The sequence below is a fragment of the Natator depressus genome, chromosome 11 (genome assembly GCF_965152275.1).
Source record: "Natator depressus isolate rNatDep1 chromosome 11, rNatDep2.hap1, whole genome shotgun sequence".
NCBI lineage: Eukaryota > Metazoa > Chordata > Testudines > Cheloniidae > Natator > Natator depressus.
In genome coordinates, this window is record NC_134244.1 from 76,530,315 (window position 1) to 76,549,569 (window position 19,255).

The 19,255-nt window shown below is 43.7% G+C and overlaps 1 protein-coding gene across 5 annotated transcripts in view; it reads left to right on the forward strand.

Moving 5' to 3' along the window:
• DIP2A (disco interacting protein 2 homolog A) overlaps window positions 1-19,255 on the forward strand; it is a 254,159-nt gene that overhangs the window by 201,284 nt on the left and 33,620 nt on the right. For 4 of the 5 annotated variants that reach the window (XM_074968204.1, XM_074968206.1, XM_074968208.1 and 1 more), the window contains 9 exons: window positions 2,386-2,525; window positions 8,671-8,807; window positions 11,397-11,477; window positions 12,004-12,131; window positions 13,418-13,532; window positions 14,712-14,913; window positions 15,188-15,297; window positions 15,421-15,501; window positions 18,562-18,685. In XM_074968204.1, the coding sequence (XP_074824305.1) occupies window positions 2,386-2,525; window positions 8,671-8,807; window positions 11,397-11,477; window positions 12,004-12,131; window positions 13,418-13,532; window positions 14,712-14,913; window positions 15,188-15,297; window positions 15,421-15,501; window positions 18,562-18,685 (1,118 nt within the window). The remainder of the gene's footprint in view (window positions 1-2,385; window positions 2,526-8,670; window positions 8,808-11,396; window positions 11,478-12,003; window positions 12,132-13,417; window positions 13,533-14,711; window positions 14,914-15,187; window positions 15,298-15,420; window positions 15,502-18,561; window positions 18,686-19,255) is intronic. The other variant, XM_074968205.1, reaches the window with a different exon arrangement.

The following is a 19,255-nucleotide window of genomic DNA, read 5'->3' on the forward strand; positions in this document are numbered from 1 at the left end:
GGGGCTCAGCGGAGGGGTCTGGGTGTGGGGGTCTCAGCAGGGGGACTGGGGGAGTGGGGCTTGGTGCTGTGGGGGTCTGGATGCAGCTAGTTGAGTGATGCGTAACTGCTCTTGCAGCTTCTCTTTGCTTCCCTGTCAGAAAGTCATTTTTCTGCAGAGAAGCAAAGAAATCTGCAGGGGACATAAATTCTGCGCATGCGCAGTGGCACACAATTCCCCCAGGAGTATCCTTTGGATGAGATGGAGGTGGATGAAAGAGACTTCCAGTTGGTCTCCTTTATTTCTATTTTGGTTTCTCCAACATATCCTTTCAGGAATCCATTCTCTGAAATCAGGGAAAATCAGAATCATTATCAAGAGTGGTGGAATCAACCCTGCATGCCACCCTCTCTCCAGTATTCCCTTCCCCCCCCCCCCCCCATGGCCATACTGGGACCCCTGGGCTGCCTATTGACAACAATTTGCCAGACCACCGATACCATATTATCTGGAGGCTAGAGTTGTCCGGCCCTCTCGTTCCCGCAGCGCCCCCACAGGCAGAAGTGTTTGAGGAGCAGGAGGCCAGGGAGGATAAGGAGGCCAGCTCTCAAGCACCTATTTCATCCTCATTTCTGGCTGAAGCTCTCTTCCATCTTCCATGGCTGGTGATTTTCAGCAATTTCGAGACCTCATAAAGAGGGTAGCTGACGCTCTTCGGATTCCACATGAAGGAGTCCAGGACTCACAACACAAACTGTGGATATCCTGCAGTCAGCAACACCCGCCAGGTGCTGTTGCCCATTAACGAGACACTACTAGATCAAGCTATGCCAGTGTGGCAGACACCTGCCACTCTTCCGCCCACGTGTGAACAGGCAGGTAACGCAGCACAAGGAACCATAGGGTACATGCGCAGGCCAAACGGACAATCAGAGTACAACTTCCGGTTACCCAAAAGACAAAAATTAGAGAGGCTCATCTGAGGCTTGCTCAGTGTCTCATTTTAAAGATCACCTTTGAAACTGGCCTTGTGCCCTTTTCCCCTATTTTACGATGAATACAGATGATCTGACTGAGGGTTTTTTGTTTTTGCATCTGCTTCAGAAATGTCAGTCGTATCCAGTCTGATCTTCCCTGGTTTTGTAGGAGATCTCAAGGATGTTGAGTGTGAGCTCTGTAATAACATTAACTGAAGGAATGAGGGTATTGAGTCTTTAGCTAAATGGCTTCCTCTCTCTAAAATGTTAACGTTTGTTTAACATAAGTGAGTAATTTAAAAAAAAAAAAAAAAGTTTTAACCATCTAAAAAATACCACTGGGAATCCAAAGGGCTCTGAGGAGCACTCTTAGGGAAGGGAAAATAACTATTTTGTAGTCAGTGAAAATTGATGTGATTATTCAGCAGGGTCACAGATAGGAACGTTTTTGAGTAATTTGTTGTCAAAGTACACTGTTTTCTTGAAAAGTATCTATTTCAATTAAGTTTTAGTTGGGAAGGTTTCTGAGGTTAAGGGTTCAGTCTCCAGTGAGTGAGGGAAACCCCTGAATTGAAAACTTAACTTTCTTGATCTGGAAAACAGATGTTTCGATACTGTTCCATTTTGCAAAAACGTTCAAAAGGTTTTGGGTTTGTTCCAATATGGAATAAGAACAGATTTCAGAACCTCACAATTTGTCTCAAAATGCAATTGGCAGTCTCCAGCGAGCTGTACTCAGAGTATACACACAACTGAATGCATTCCTCCAAAAGTCAAGACTGGTTTTAGTTTATCTTTACAGTGGTGGGAGACTGCCCATTTGGTTAGAGAACTAATGGTTCTACATCCTCATCTCCCCACGATGACAGGACCCATACTAAAGAATTACACCAGCATTTAAATAGGAACACACATTACAGGGTGCAAACACTTAGATAAGTAGAGAGAGAAGATCACAGGGCTTCCTTCCATATTAAAATGTTACTACCACCACCACCACCACCACATGGATCCTACATAGTTCGTTTCATCTGTAGATCTCATTGCACTTTACAAAGAGAGAACAATATAATTATCCCCGTTTTACAGATGGGGAAACTGAGGCACGGGGGTGAAGCAACTTGCCCAAGGTCACCCAGCGAGCAGCAGAATCAGGAACCGAGCCCAGGTCTCCTGAGTCCCGGTCAAGTGCTGTATCCACTAGACCACACTACTAAAAGGTTTTTGGTCTGTGGTAGATGAACTACTGTAAATAATATCAGTTAGAGCCCAGCTTTAGTTGGTCTCCTTACTGATATGGCTTCCGTGGTTAAACTTGCCACGCACTTTCATCCCTGACAGAACTGCACAGAGCTTTTTTTGTTGGATGTGTTGCCATTGGGGTGTTCCCAGTGTCATTGCTGTTTTGATATTTTACTTTGTTTTTCAGACCTCCAGATTTGGGTGGGCCACCCCCTGGGAAAGCAGTGTTGTCTATGAATTGTTTGAGTTACAGCGTGATTAGAGTGGATACAGAAGAAAAATTGTCAGTACTCACTGTACAGGATGTTGGTCAGGTTATGCCTGGAGGTAGGATGAGTATACTTCATCTATATTTAATAGAAGTCCACTGAATTTCTGATGATGTTGTGGTGTATTTTGGTTTGATCAAATAAGTAGCACTCTGTCCTGGATGAAAGTGGCCTTACAGCTGTACAGCCTGCTGCCTTAGCATGTGTGCTTTAATTCTTTAATTTAAAAACCTCAGTCATGGACATTCATCATGTCCAACAAACCTTCAGTGTCTGGGGAAAATAGCTCTGTACCTCTCTTCAAATCATTTGGAAGACTAGAGTGCCCTGATTTCTTGTCATGACAGGAACGTGTAGTCTGAGTGGAATTTGCTGAGACAATTCGAGCTCTGCAGTCCAGTTTCCTGAATGGGTAAATCTCTCTATCTTGTTGGCAGGTAAACCATTTAACAGGTTGTTTTAAACTTCTCCTAAGCTCTCAATCCTTTTGAGAACTGAGACGTTTGATTCTCAGAAAGTAGTATAGTTTTTTTTTCAATTTTCTTTAAAAATGAGCTCTTTGAGCAAGTCACTGATACTTTCTGTCTTTGACAATGTTCCTGCATAAAAGGGAAAATAAGAGGGTATTTGAGCGATATGGTCTTTGAGTTCCTCACAGTACTGAGTTCTGCCTTGCCTGATCTAGTTAAATATAGCATGCAGGTGTGACTATCTGCAGAATCCAAAAGAAAAATCTGTTTCAGAAGAGGAAGAAAGTAGATAGCCTCCTAAGTTTGACAGATCCAGGCTCTAGCATCATGAAAACGTGAGGCTGGAAGGGACCTCCAGAGTCACCGAGTCCACCCTCTGCACTGCAACAGGATCAAGTGAACCTAGACCATCGCTGGCAGGTGTTTGTGTAATCTTATACATTTCCAGTGATGGGGATTCCAGAACCTTCCTTGGAATCCTCTTCCAGATCTTAACTAACCTTATAGTTAGAAAGTTTTTTCCTAATATCTAACCTAGATCTCCCTTGGTGCAGATTAAGCTGGTGACTTCTTGTCCTGCCATCAGTGGGCATGGAAAACTGATCCCCGTCCTCTGTATAACAGGCCTCAATGTACTGGAAGAGGCTCATCATCCCCTCCTCAGTCGTCTCTTCTCAAGACTGAACATGCCCAGCTTTTAACTTCTTCTCGTAGGTCGGGATTTCTAACCCTTTGATTGATTGTTTTTGTTGTTCTCCTCTGGACTCTCTCCCATTGGTCCACATCTCTGTTAAAGTTTGGCACCCCGAACGGGGCACAGTATTCCACCTGAGTCCTCACTAGTGCCAAAGAAAGCAGGACAATTACCTTTTATCTTACGTACGACACTCCGTTTAACACACCCCAGAAATATATTGGCCTTTTTTGCAACTGCATCATATTGACTCATTCAGTTTATGATCCACTGTACCCCCCAGATCCTGTTCAGCAGTACGAGCACCTGGCCAGTTACTCCCCATTTTGTACTTGTCCATTTGCTTTTTCCTTCCTAAGTGAAGTGCTTTGCACTTATCTTTATTGGATTTCATCTTGTTGATTTCAGACCAATTGTCCAGTTTGTCAAGGGTGTTTTGAATTCTAATCCTGTCCTCCAGAGGGCTAGCAACCCCTTTTAGCTTGGTGTTATCTGCAGATTTTATAAGCATACTCTCCACTCCCGTTACCCAAGTCATTAATGAAAATACTGAATTGTATGAAGAGAAGGGGGCCTCTGTCCTTTCCTTCAGAGTTCTGTATGGCATCCAATATCCATAACAAATTTCACATCAGACAAGGGCTAAACTGACTGTCCCATTTATTCCATATGTCAAATAGAATCATAGCAGAATCATAGAAAATTAGGGTTGGAAGAGACCTCAGGAGTTCATCTAGTCCAACACCCTGCTCAAATCAGGACCAACCGCAACTAAATCATCCCAGCCAGGTCTTTGTCAAGCCAGGCCTTAAAAACCTTTAAGGATGGAGATTCCACCGCCTCCCTAGGGAACCCATTCCAGTGTTTCACCACCCTCCTAGTGAAATAGTTTTTTCTAATATCCAGCCTAGACCTCCCCCACTGCAACTTGAGACCATTGCTCCTTGTTCTGTCATCTGCCACCACTGAGAACAGCCGAGCTCCATCCTCTTTGGAACCCCCCTCACTCTTCAGGTAGTTGAAGGCTGCTGTCAAATCCCCCTTCACTCTTCTCTTCTGCAGACCAAATAAGCCCAGTTCCCTCAGCCTCTCCTCATAAGTCATGTGCCCCAGCCCCCTAATCATTTTCCTTGCCCTCCACTGCACTCTCTCCAATTTGTCCACATCCTTTCTGAAGTGGGGGCCCCAAAACTGAACACAATACTCCAGATGTGGCCTCACCAGTGCCAAATAGAGGGGAATAATCACTTCCCTCAATCTGCTGGCAATGCTCCTACTAATACAGCCCAATATGCCATTAGCCTTCTTGGCAACAATGGCACACTGTTGACTCTGATCCAGCTTCCCATCCACTGTAATTCCCAGGTCCTTTTCTGCAGAACTGCTGCTTAGCCAGTCGGTCCCCAGCCTGTAGCGGTGCATGGGATTCTTCCATCCGAAATGCAGGACTCTGCACTTGTCCTTGTTGAACCTCATCAGATTTCTTTTGGCCCAGTCCTCCAATTTGTCTAGATCACTCTGGACCCTATCCCTACCCTCCAGCATATCTACCTCTCCCCCCAGCTTAATGTCATCCACGAACTTGCTGAAGGTGCAATCCATCCCATCATCTTGCCATCTACCATGCATCTGTCACTGTCATTTTGTCCTCAAATGACCTATGCTGGCTACTGTATTGTACTCATTTGTGAGTATCACTATCTTCTACTGGTTAGAATCAGACCTGCTCACTTGTTTGTGGTCTTGCTTTTTGGTAGAGGTTGTGGTGACTGTATGTGAGCCTTAATGTTACTGACAGTAGCATTGTTGTCTCGCTCCACAGAGGGAGACACGGGTTATTGGAAGGTAATCAAGGCTACTGCTCACGTCACGCATGCAGGTTAGCTGATGACTGTGGCACCTGTGTGTGGCCGTAGGTCATTGCACTGTGTATCTAATTCTCACCTGCATCGTCGTTAAGGAAAGTACTGTAGATAGCTTTTGAATTAATTGAAGAACCTTTTTTGCGGCCACAGGAAAGGACTAATTCTCCGTTGGCATGCCTGCTTAACAGCCTTATATTTGGAACTCATCAGGATTATGAATCTGAAAATGGGTTTATGCGTAGCTGAGCCTGAAGCTAATGGTTCATACGTCTGTGTAACTTAAAAACTTCCAATTTCTAGTCCACGCCCGCAGGGCTAGGGAAGAGAGGTTTACATCCTGCCTAGCAACTGGTGAGCTCTCACTAGAGCAGTTTAAACTTTTTGTCCTGTGTCAAAGCTTTGGTTGCGGTGTTACCTTATTGGCGTTGCCAGATGCTATCATGTAAACAGATCCAAAGTTCCACTTTATTGATAATGATGATCATTCTGGTGGACAATTTAAAATTAGGATGGAGACCAGTGGGTAACTGACACATTCGTCTTTCACATGCTCAGTTTCATTAGGGTGAATTAAGGGTCTCCTGGTTCAGATACAGGCTGGCAAGGACAGAAAGGTCCTCTGAAGGTTGACATTTCCTGAGCTGCCACCAAAGATTTTAGTCTCTGTCTGCACCAGGCCAGGCTTGGGGGCTGAGTTATACAAATTCAGTGAGGGAGGGAATATTCCTGTTTCTATTCAGTGACCTCTCTCAGCACTTACTGGACAGTGGTAGAAGCAAGTGCTGCCTATAAGCCCCTCAAGGCTTCAGTTCAAAGACTGACTTGGAAAACTGTGACAGATTGTAAGAGAAGCTGTGCGCAGGCTTGCCTGCCCGAGCTAGCTTGAATGCAACTAGTGTGATTAATGAAGGCAGCGCTGTGTGGGTGTCAGCACAGGGAGGGCAAGCGCAGTGCAGACCGTGGGTACATACCTGGCTCGCTAGCCCATGCTGTGCTGTCTTCACTGCTGCTGTTACCTATGCTAGACCATTCACAGCTCTTGCTGCATGGACATACCCATCGTTTGTCCTGGCTCTTTCCACGTCGCTTCCCATCTACACAGCAGCCTGCGCTGGGGCCAAGAGGGTCCAGAGCCCATGTGTTCCTAAGAAACACTGTGAGAAGCTCCAAAGATTTCACAGGGCGCTCTGAGCGAGATGTAATGGGGCAGGATGGGGACTTGGATTAAGGGATTGGCTTCTCATTTCAAATTGAAGCACCTTTCACACACTGATTACAGAGATCCCAGAGCAATGGAGAACTGGAGTCTGCGCAAGTGGAGAAAAGGGCACAGCAAGCCTGTGCTGTTGAGGGGGCTGGGCTCAGCTCAGCCTGGGGACTGGAGGGATGCCCAAGGGAGAAAGGGCCCTGCGAGGAATGACACTTCCTCCTGGAGCCTGCAGCAGCCAACACTAACAGTGCTTCCTGCCAGCACTTGGGAGGCGGGAGGGAGGGAAGAACAGAAGTCCCTTGCAGGGGTGCTAGCCCTATGGAGGAAGGGTCCTCAGTCACTAATCCCCGCTGCAGGGGGCGGGTGAACTGCAGAGGGCATGTGGGGACAGGGAAAAGGAGGCTCTGTAGCAGTAACAGGTGCAAGCACACGGAGTTAAAGAAAAAGCAATTTCAATTTACTTACCCCAATATCACTTCTGGTTACGAGCATCCAGCTTTGGAAACCAACAAGCCGCAGAAGGATATAGAAATACTCTGTGGTTTTGCTCCCTTTTTCAACAGAGAGCTCGTTAGCCCACTAGAAGAGATGGCAGCCCTGCCTACATGCTGGCCCTAGTTTGGATAACACAGGGTGGGGTGAGGGTAGGGTTCCAGCTGCTCTACTGACCCACCTAGGCCATCCCATCCTGGTCTTCGTTCCCCTGCATCTGAGCTGGCTAGCTCCATCATCATCATCACCACCCCCACGCAGGTGGCGAGTTATCTTGTACTGCCCCATCCCAGACGTGGTCAGATACTGGCTCTCCCAGGGTTTGGGAAATGCAGAATACTTCCAGCAAGCTGGCACAGGCATAGACGCCTGTATGGAGTGCTGTATCTTGAGAGACCCATGGGTGGCCTCAGAGGAAGAGAGCCACGGATTGCTGTGAAAAAGGCCAGTGTGATCTCTGATTTGCAAACACGAGTGTTCCAGAGCAGGGAGAAGATAATCTCTGTAGACAGCTTTAGTGAGACCACACTGGAAATTCGCCTTGAGTTCTGTGGCCCTCAGTACCAGAATGGTGTAGAAAATTGAAGAGACTTCATAGAAGAGCAACAAGAATAAGGCAGTAGAGGGAATGATTTATGAGGAAGTATTAAAACAGCTAAACATAGATAGTTTATCTAAGGAATGGAAAATATCAACAAACTCTAAAGGAAAGCTTATTTATGGTGGTACCAGGTGATGTAATCTGAAGTAATGAGAGTTGGTGAAGAAAAGGAAATTTTAGGCAACATAGCAAAGGAGTTCTGTTAGATTATGAAAGAGCATCTCAACGGTTGTTGGAAACTTGGCATGTTTGAAAAGAAGACTGGACAAAGTACTAGAAAAATTCATTTGAACCAATCCTAAACTGGCAGCAGGAATAAAAGTGGCCTAATAGCTTTTGTTTCCATTTCTAACTTGTGTGTGTCGCATATTTAATTTAAGGATTTAATGTCTCCGAATATGCTATGTGCAACAGTAAATCAAAAGCAATTATTAATTTGTAATTGGTATTATCGAAATTTGTCATCTTTAATACTACATAAATCCTCATTTACCTAACCAGCTGCCCTGGATTATATTTTGGCCTTCATATTCAAAAGCAAATGCTAAGAGGTTGTGGTATTATGTAGTAAGGCCTAGAACATAATGGGGAGGGGAGATCAGAAATTTGAAAGTTTGTAGTTTTCATATCTAGAGAATACATAAATCAGATATAGCGTTACTCAGATTATCAGAATGCTTTTTAAATTTCTATAACAAACCCTCCTTTTTGACATATTTTTTTATATGTAATGTTTGTGGTTTAGCTGCTCAATATTGAAATTTATTTAATCATGTTACTGTGTTTAGCAGCAAGCCAATTTCTGTGTCTACCAGTTTACCAAAATATACATAGATGATAATACCATTGCATTCTTGCTTTACCTCTTTAGCTAATGTGTGTGTTGTGAAGGTGGATGGAACTCCTTATCTATGTAAAACTGATGAGGTTGGTGAAATATGTGTGAATTCTGGTGCAACTGGGACAGCATACTATGGTCTGCTTGGAATCACCAAGAATGTGTTTGAGGTTTGTGTCTTTCTATAATTTTTATGCCCTTGATAACCTTCGATTAAAAAGATTTTTATTATTTCAGTTAGTGAGGAGATACATAATTCTGCCTATCAGTTTCTTTTTGCAGGTGTGACTGGGATCCCGGGGGAGGAAAGAGGGGGAAATGCTGAGAGTGCTTAATTAGGGCCAACTGCAAAGAATGGGGCAGACAATCCCTAAAACTGGTGGTTATTCTAATACTTAGATTCACCAAACCAGTGACAAAACAGCTTCTACAATACCTTACTGGTTACCCAGAAGCCAGAAATAGAGTTCCCTTAAAGAAACCACCCTTGAGCTCCCACCCAGACAGCCAAGTCAAATATGATAATGACTGAAAATCTTGTTCATCACATAAAATGTTCTACCAGTCCCAAAGGATTGGACACCTTACCCACCAGGTTAATGTGTATTTCAGATCTTACTCAAATACACACTTACAGTCCATTCTTATTAACTAAACTAAAATTTATTTAAAAAGAAGAGAGTGAGCATATTGGTTAAAGGATCATTATACATACAGATACAAAGAGAGTTCTTAGGTCAGTCTAATAGTAGAGATGGTGAGCTTTAGAGTTACAAAGAATCCTTTCCAGAATCAGTTCATTGGGTTATAGTCCAGTGCCCAATATCAGGGCGATCCAGAATGGAACTGGAAACCTCAGTCTTACAACTCCCAGACTTCCCCGATGAAGCTTAAGCAGATCTGAGATGAAAGCATCAGGGCCCAAGAGTTTTTATAGATCCCTGGCAGGCTATTGTCAGCCTCTTGATAGCAGGTGTTCCTTGGGTGAAGAATAGTGTCTTTGAAGTAACCTCCTATTTCCTAAGCAACGCTGGTAATTAGCTTCACGGATTAACATAAGGCAATCGCTTATCTCCCACCATTTATAGGGAGTTCACTATGTACTTCAGAGAGAAATGAAGACAGTGATATCACTGCATTCACAGTTCATTTAAATATTAACAAACCCTTTTGATCTCTGAATTAACAGAATACAGCGATAGACAGGAACCGTTTGGTTACATTGTCAGCCTCTAACAATATATATGTAAACACACAAAAAACACAAACATTGTCTACTAATATGTCTCTAAAGGTTGAATCTGAGTCAGTTAGCGGGCTAGCTGTGTAACCCTTTCTGGACCTGTGTCACAGCAGATATGCTCATGTTGATTGCAACAGCATCTGTTTTAATTAATTCAATAAAAGCCATGGCAAAATACACCTCTCTTCATCCACTCGAATAACACATCACACCTGCAACTTGTTTTTGCTTTAACCAAATTATGAAATAGCATTAGCAGTCAATCATCTTTTTTTATATTCAGGATGCTAGTATCATGCTAATATTCGCATCTTGTACATAATCCGTGTAGGATCATCTCACCTCTGTGCCAGCACAGCATTAGCTTGTAAAGTTACATTAAGACATTTCAGAGATGATATTGCATAAAGTCAGGTGATGATTCGCATAGATCTGATACCACGTCATAATCCCCTACATGCATACTAATACTATTCAGCTATTGCCACATTGCTTAAGTAACAATTTTCCTAGTGTATTGAAAACCATACGCACGTTTTTGATCTAAAAGTAGATTCTGATTACTTGCTGTAATCTTTAGAACTCTGAATAATCTGCGGTTGGGTAACACATGAGACGATGTTCCTTCGGGCTTGGAGGCAGTTTGAAGAGAGGATGAAATAAGAACAGGCAGCCTCGCTGCATTTGGTGGCAGATGCAAAACCCGTCGTTTTGCCCAAGCTTTACTGCAGCAGTGTCTGAATCTCATGTTTTCACACATACAGGCCCATTCCCCAGAAAGCACAACCAAAAAGTAGTACCTTACGCATCCTTGCCAGCAAGGAAGGAAGGAAGTGACCATTGTTGTCCTGTTTTACTTTTGGGAGGCACTCAGACACTGCTGTTGCAGACACCGGTGCTATCATGGGATCAGGGAGGGTTTTCTGTTTCAAAAATGATGCGTCAGGACTCTTTTATACAAGGAGTCCTGGCCATCTTCCTCGCTGCTGGAAACAACTTCTAGCCAGCTCCCAGTACCTGAACCAGGTTATGTTTCTGGAGGGAGTTCGTGCTGAGGGTTTCCAATGTCAGGCTGTCCAGTCATGTAGCAGTGAGGAGGCAGGCAGGCCAGGGGGGGTAGTCCTCAGAAACGGTAAGGAAACCAGCAGAGGCAACACAAGAGGGGTTGTTCGTGGACCTTACCTGGTTAAAACACAAGCTCTGGTTTTCAGTTTTGGGTTATGTTCCAGCCCTGTCATGGACTTGCTGTGTGACCTTGGGCAAGTCACTCAGCTCCCGTTGTGCCTGTTCTCCCCCCGTAATAGGATTGTACTTGCCTTCCTCACAGCGCGAGTTACAGCCACGTCAGCCAGGAGGACAGTAAATGTTCTCTCACTCTCTCTAGTGCATTCTGTGTTTAATCATAAAAGATTTTCACTGAAACGGAAGGTGAATGCGTTTTAGCTTCACAGTACTCGTTAAAAAGTGAATTGCCTGTGGTGTGTATCTGAATACTTTATCTTCTGTATTGTATCAGACCATTCCAGTGACAGCAGCAGGGGTGCCTGTTTCAGATCAACCCTTCACGAGAACAGGATTGCTTGGCTTTATTGGACCTGTAAGTATGAATGGACAAAACTGTTCCAAATGCCCAAGTGAATCCACTATTGAATTAATAGACTACCCAGTAGGAAGTAGATAGGAGGATTTAGGAAAACAGAACAGGAATACTGAAATATTATCTTGTGTGACAATCTGCAGATCAGATGAAACTAAGGCTGGAATGTCAAGTTAGTATTGCTCTCCCAAGGGGAAGTATCCTCCAGATATCTTCTCCAGCTGTTGGATCATGGGTTCCTAGTGCTCCTGATTTCAAAGCCAAATGACAGGATCATGTCCCTGAACTCATTTGATAGAGCAAGAGCACATCTTGGGTCAAGTAGCCGGCTTTGGCAGCTAGCCGCCTTCTTCTGTGTGAGCACAGCTGCATTCAACAGGATTCTCTATCCAGAGAGTCTGTTTTCCTCATATAAGTCTATATAATGTCACTCTCTTATCCATAGGGTTGATGATCTTGTATTGCTGGGAGTCTTGGGTTTGCATTTTGTTTGGCTTTTCTATTTCTAAGCCTGTCGTCTTTTCAGGACAGTTTGGTTTTTGTGGTGGGAAAGCTGGATGGCCTGATGGTGGTGAACATTCGCAAACACAACGCTGATGATGTTGTAGCCACAGCACTGGCAGTAGAACCAATGAAGTTTGTCTACCGAGGAAGGTGAGTATTTGGAGAGGAACTTATTCCCTAACATTGTATTCTTGTGTATTTATCCTCTGCTCATCCAGCATTTCACAATGCTTTCAAGGTGTGGGAGATTTCTGAATTGAACTTCTAGACATGTGCTTTGGGGGCAAGACGCCACCATGTGAGTATGAATGTGAAAGTGTGGCTTCCCCTGCAGCATACAGCATGAAACCTAATTTATGTAAACTAGATTCTAAATTGTTTAAAATTCCCTTGACCTGGTGAAATCATTAGTCTTACTGACCTCTTCTCTCTGTGTTTAAGTTTCTAATTAAAACTTTGCAATACCTCTTTGTTCAGTTTTGCATCATCTGTGTATGTATTTTATTTTGATTTCTAAAAAAATAAATGTGGATGCCTATCCAGAGCTCTAGGCACCCTAACACAAGACAAATAAAATTAAGCAGCAGCTTCCCCCCAAGAGCCAGCAGACCCCTACCAAACCTAGAACACAAGTTCCCTTCCCCGTAACAGAGCTAACCCCTCCAGACATCTCCATCCCACAGGTGCTCGTGCTAATAGATGCACCTGGCAAGAACAAGCTGGCTGTTTGGGGCCTCTGAAGGACCCTGGAAAGTAATACTATAGTGCCCAACTTATCGCTCTTACGTAGAGGGGCATTCAGCTCAGGTGTCCCCACTGATTACAGCTGTGGCATGAGGAACTGCTGTTGAGTTACTTGTTGAACCTACAGCAAAAGTGTATTGTTTCCTCCTCAGTGTGTCACTTCCATCAATTAAGGCATCATTTTCAAAAATTGGCTCCCAGCTTGTTGAGGTATTGCTAGCCCTTTCCCCCTTGGAGACCTGGGTTCAAAGCCAGTTTGGCCCACAAAGGAAGCAGGTGTCTAGTTATCAGTCTAGATATACAGCTAGACATGCCACCCTTTGATCTGGTACAGCTGACCACCTCTTTCAGAGAGAGAGTCAGTAGTTAGATGTAGGTTAGAGTCAATGTGCACGACAAAGATAGTGAAAGTTTGCCCAGCTCCTGTATGTGCTGAACCCTGCTTGTAATCGCACACGTACCATAGTGGCGAAGTGAAAATTCTCTCAAGTCTGAGAAAAGACCATTAAAATACACTGCTTCTTGTCCTCAAGTTGTGAATGATTTTGTGGTGGTCTGGCATAAATAATGTTTGTGTCTGTGAAAACTGTTCCACAGGAGTTACAGCCATCCATATTGTAATAAACCCTGCTGGGTTCATTATACGTAACATCTTTTCTAGTCCTGCCGTTCTTCTCTCCTTTGTGTTCTAGGATAGCAGTGTTTTCTGTGACCGTTTTGCACGACGATCGAATAGTGCTTGTGGCAGAGCAGCGCCCTGATGCCTCAGAGGAGGACAGTTTTCAGTGGATGAGCAGGGTTCTACAGGTAGTCAGATCTGTCCTTTCTCTCTCTTCAGGTGAATAAGGCTAATGTATCAAATGAGAATGTCAGAGCTTCTAGTTTCTATATAAACAGCCTTACCTTCAAACTGGCCTAAAAAACCTCTGATAAGCTCACTTCTGAATGTGTTTCTGGGGTGTTAGCTAATGGAACTTTTTCAAGACCAAAATCAGTTTATTCTTGAGAAATTATTTCTGCAGTTCATTTTGATTGGAATTTTCAAATCCTTCAGAAGATACTTCAATTTGTAATTCGTTAATCTTTATTTTTGCCAGTGTCCTTTGGTCTGTTTGATTCTGAAAGAACTTAATGTTGAACGTCTACAAAATATCGAAAGCAAATGTCTATTTTAGAATGTGTGTTAGTAGCTTGTGTGATTTGGGAGTGCTCCATGTCTCCTGTATGCCCCTAAATTGAACAGCTACTTTCGGTCACTTTGTCCACTAGTAGTCAGGTATTTCTGAAGTAGCCAATCACTTCTAAGGAGGCAGCAAGGTGCAATAACTGAAAGAGCAGGAATGGTCGAGGAATCAGAAAATAAAGTGTGAAGGAGGGGAGGGCTGAGGAGAACAATGTAAAGGGGGATGACTCTTAAGCCGAGGGGAAAGCTGTGTAGGAATAAAGAGACAATGGTCTCTACATAAATTCATAGAATTTTAAGTCTTCTATTACCAATTTACTTGGTAATGGTAAGGATGTCATTCATAGAAACACAAGTGTGAGCCATTTCTGTTCTGCGTGGTTCTCAGGCTGGAGCAGATAGCAAGTGTTAAGCAGTTAAATATTTCCCCTCTATATCTTTTTGTGGTTTACGTTCTACTGTGTTTCTGTAGTTGCACCATACATGCTAAGTACACTGTGATACAGTTTTGGCCTTCACAACCTTTCTGCACTTATCACCCACGTTTCAGTAACTTCCCTAATCAGTGGTGTGCAAGTGGCATCACCTTGGGCTTGACTGCGCGAGCGGAAATATGGATCTGCTCCTGCTCCCATTGAAGTCATGGGACAACTTCTGTGAATTCAGTGAGTGCAGAATTGGACCCTTTATTTGCAAAGGATGGTGCAAGTAAAATTTGTGATGTTATAAATTACTTTAGAATTCTTGTTCCAGCTAAGTGCCATGTCACTGTACATAATTACTTCTTTTTTTCCCCCCTCAAGGCAATTGACAGCATTCACCAAGTGGGTGTGTATTGTCTTGCTTTGGTTCCTGCCAACACCTTGCCAAAGGCTCCACTCGGAGGAATTCATATTTCAGAAACAAAACAGCGCTTTCTAGAGGGTGCTCTGCACCCTTGCAATGTCTTGATGTGTCCTCATACCTGTGTTACCAACTTGCCTAAACCTCGACAAAAACAGCCAGGTAACTAAAGCGGAGTATGTAGGTCAGCCTTCATGTTTGTCTCTAACTGTTGCTATCTCAGTAACTGAACATGTTAAAGTCTGTGTTACCAGGTTACGTTTGTTCTGTCAGATCTGATGTTTGGTTTCATCCTTTCAGTTTCCTTTTTTATTTTTTAACGTTACATTGCATTTGTTGTTTATGGTAATATGCATGCTTAATTATTAGTTATTTAATTATGATTGGCTTTGTTAAATGGAGTTATCTTCTCATTTTGCTCAATTTGTTAACCCAGATGTTGGTCCTGCTTCTATGATAGTGGGCAACCTTGTTGCTGGAAAGAGAATTGCACAAGCCTCAGGGAGAGACGTTACCCAGCTGGAGGATAATGACCAGGCAAGAAAGGTAGCACCCAGTCTTTCTGCATGTATCCAAGGGTAGCAGTTGTTTTGGTACCCTACTGAAGCTGACCATGGTATGTGTCAAGGGAGTCTGAATGTTTTCTGTCCTGTCTTCTTTCTGTTTCAGTTCCTGTACTTAGCAGATGTTCTTCAGTGGCGAGCCCAGACAACCCCAGATCACCCTCTCTTTCTGTTGCTGAATTCCAAGGTGAGATGCCCTGAGGCTTGTTTTCATATCAAGTAATGAATAAAATTATCTGGGTTTGAAGAAGGAAAATGGGACGTGGCAGGTGCATGTTACAGCCTAAAATGCTCCACGCGTTACTGATGGTGGGCGGACTCCTCTGGTTCCCAGCACACACTAATGAATGCGCACAGTCCGCATTTTAGCTTCTTCACGCTGTGCTCGCTCTCTGATCCCTCCCTAGAACCCTAGTCTACATCCTGGCTAGTTTCAGAGAGCTGCAGCAGCTGCGTGTCCAGCTTCCCTCAGATTTGAAGTCTACACCATGCTTGGCATTTGTGGTTTCACTCTCATCACCCTTCGAGTAGAAGGGTAAGAGAAGGCAGATCTTGCCAGAGCTGTGACAGAGGAGAAAAAAGATTGTCATGGATCCAGGGCACACATTGGAGGTCTCTGTTCCTGCTTTCTTGGGTTCAGGGGCACCTCTGACCCTTCCACTTGTGCCAGTGGGTTCTACCTCTTTTGGGGATGGTGCTGACAGTCAATGGAACGTGTCCATGTACAATGTTCTAGAGCTCTGGGTCATCAGATGGGCCCTAAGGATGTGTCTACGCTGCGGTTAGAAACCCATGGCTGGCCTGTGCCAGCTGGCTCGGGCTAAGGGACTGTTTAATTGCAGCGTAGACATTCAGGCCTGAGCTCTGGGACCCTCCCACCTCACAGGGCTCTGGGCTCCAGCACAAGCCCGAATGTCTACACCACAATTAAACAGGCCCTTAGCCCAAGTCCCTGAGCCCACCTCAGCTGGCACAGGCCAGTCACGGGTTTTTAATTGCAGTGTAGACATATCCTAAAAGTCCACTGTGGTTAAGGACTGCCTGTTGCTGCTGCGACCGACAGCAAGCTAGCTGTGCTCTGCCTCCGTCAGCAGGGTTGCCTGCTTGCAGACACGCTCTTGGGAAGCAGTAGGTCTGAGGTGTCTGACTCACCAGCTACCTTGTGACCCTCCACCTTGCGGGCAAATAAAACGTGTGTGCAGGCAAGCTAAGGTGCAGGACACATGACCAGCACAAATGGTCTCTGAAGAGCCGGTTGGTGGGGAGGGACGCTGTCTTTGTGGTGGTGTTTGTAGCAGCAAGCTCTCTGAAGTGACCTTCACCTCCAGAGCAGGGAGGGACAGAAATTCAGTTACCGTTCAGAGTTCTGCTGTGTGCTTTTCCAGTGACTCTCTCACTACCGACCGGTCAGGAATGTGAAAGAGGACAAGACCTGAGTCATTGTGGTCGCTTCAGCTTGGGCCAAGCAATGTAAATCTGTCCTAGCAGCCCCATACCATACCTCTCACCAGACATTTCCGATCTGGTTTACGATGTGATTGTGGGAGTGCTTGGGCCTGAAGAGCTCGCTGCCTAGGAGCAGACAAACAAGCGGCTCGCAGAAGAGGAGTGGCAAAGAAGCATGTTTGTACAAGTTATCTAGGTGAACCTAGGCAGCAGGGCAAAAGTCAGTCTTTGAGAGGCTTAAATGTTGGTGGGGTAGGGGGGCCTTGTGGGCGAGCTGATGAATGCTGTATCAGCATATTCTGTCCTGTGTCCTAATCCAAAATCAAATTTCCTCACTGTTGGGACTGCAGGGCTTCGACAACCACTTCTCTAAAATGTTCCCCAAGGCTGCAGACTATCCTACTGTAGTCCAGGAAACCTCCACACTGAATTGTTACCCCCAGAAATGAATTTATTTTTTTTCTTCACTGACCTGAAAGTCAACTGCCATGTTCATTAGCAGAGCTCCTCCGGACTCCTGGTTACCTGCTTTGCTAGCTAGGAATGTTTACTGGTGCTCCCTGTGAGGGCCTGGTATTACTATCTACTGTGCAGTACAGAACAATATCATTAATGGAGAGAAATTTAAAGCAAAGGGCATTAAATTAGGAAATGCAAATATAGGTATCGGAAATGTAAGAGGTAAACACTGAATTAAGAATAAAATAAACTTTGACTAAGACAGTTAAAGTAGTGGGGGAAAGTCTAACTGTAAAGGTGACAAGCCTTTAAATAGTGTCTAGATAAGGTAATTGGTTGTGAGGCAGGGAATGGAACAAGAAGTGGGTGGAGGGAAAGGAGAGTAAATTAACATTGTAAGGACTATAGAGGATTTTCTGTATTGCCCCCTGGACAGACTTGTTTGAACAAGACACTGAAGGTGAAAGAATGCCTTAACTTCTTTTGTTTTCTACTATAATGAATCATTTTACTGGCAGAATCAGAAAAGTATGCTCCATTTTCATCATCTTGGTTTCAAATAACAAAGATAGGTTTAAGCTATAAAATTTGTGTGGAAAGGCAAATTTAGAACTTGAACCAGAGTATCTTCATTATCTGATATGTATAACACTGGCGACTTGTAAATACGTGGACTACAGCACAGCCAGTTCTGTGTGCGTTTTAAGAGTTTTTGGTGCAATTGGCCCAGTTTCTGAGCTGCTAAAGTGTTTGAATATAGTTAGGCTTGGCAGGGTTCAATTTTTATTGGTAAACGTCCATAAACGCAGATTTCACTGTGCACAGGTAAACTGATTAAAACACATTTCCGTCTATCATCAGTGAAATTTACATGTTGGAAAGTCAGAAAAATGTTGCTTGAGAACTTATTAAAGTTTGATTTAAGGCTTAATATTTTGAGACGTGGTTGACAGTTTGTGTTTCAATGGTTATAAAGGTTTTCGAATCGGTGTCTATTGTCAATAAATAATTGCCACCCCACCCCCACCCTTAGCTGACTCCCCGATAAAATTAAATCTATATAAATTGGGGGGAAAATGCTTTTAACCCATAATTTTGCACAACTGTGAAAATTAAAATTGATAAAAATAAAAAACTTTAAAATACCTGTATTAGCTGTCAAAATTGTAAAAACTAACTGAATTCTGCCATCCTAATGTTGTTTCAACAAGTCTTTAATTCTATCCAGTACAATGCTAAAACCATAATTGTAATGAAATTTTAGATCTAAGGCTATTTATTTTACTCAGTGTCAAAATATATTTCCTGCCAATTTTTCCTAAGTCACATTTGTATTATATAGGGCACAGTAGCTAGCACGGCATCATGTGTACAACTGCACAAGAAAGCAGAGAGGGTGGCAGCTGCACTGATGGAGAAGGGACGACTGAATGTTGGAGACCATGTCGCTTTGGTTTATCCTCCAGGTAAGGGAATAGAGATGGCAGATACTGTAAAGTAATAAATTGTGGGGAAAGGAATGTAAGCATTTCTATGCTCGAACAGTCCCACAGCCATTTAATTTGGTAATTCATCTCAGAGTGACCAGCATGTAATTGTTAAGAGGAAGGCTGCTTCGCTTCACTGCTTTTTCTGCTAAGCCGATTCTCCAGTTGGCAGGATAAATTTATCAAATCTATGAAGGTCAGATGGAATGTATCTGGACAGTTGTGCAATACCAGGCCATTGGGAAGTGAATAGGGAATGAATTTAGATCACATGAAAGGTACCGGATTCTCGGTTCCAAACAGTGAAATGGTGTGCGCATTCACAGAATAGATACAGTAGAGGGCAGTGCTGAGCCACAAATGCACCTGTGTCCTAACAGGAAGTGACCATCTCTAGAATGAGTTCATGTTTGGTCTCTGTGTCACTAATGCATGTTTGTAAATGTAGAACAGGAGTGTGTATCTCTGCAAATAGGGTAGTTTAGAGACTGCATAATGTTAACTTATGAAAGACAAATATATATTATTCTGAAAGATCGGATTGTCCAC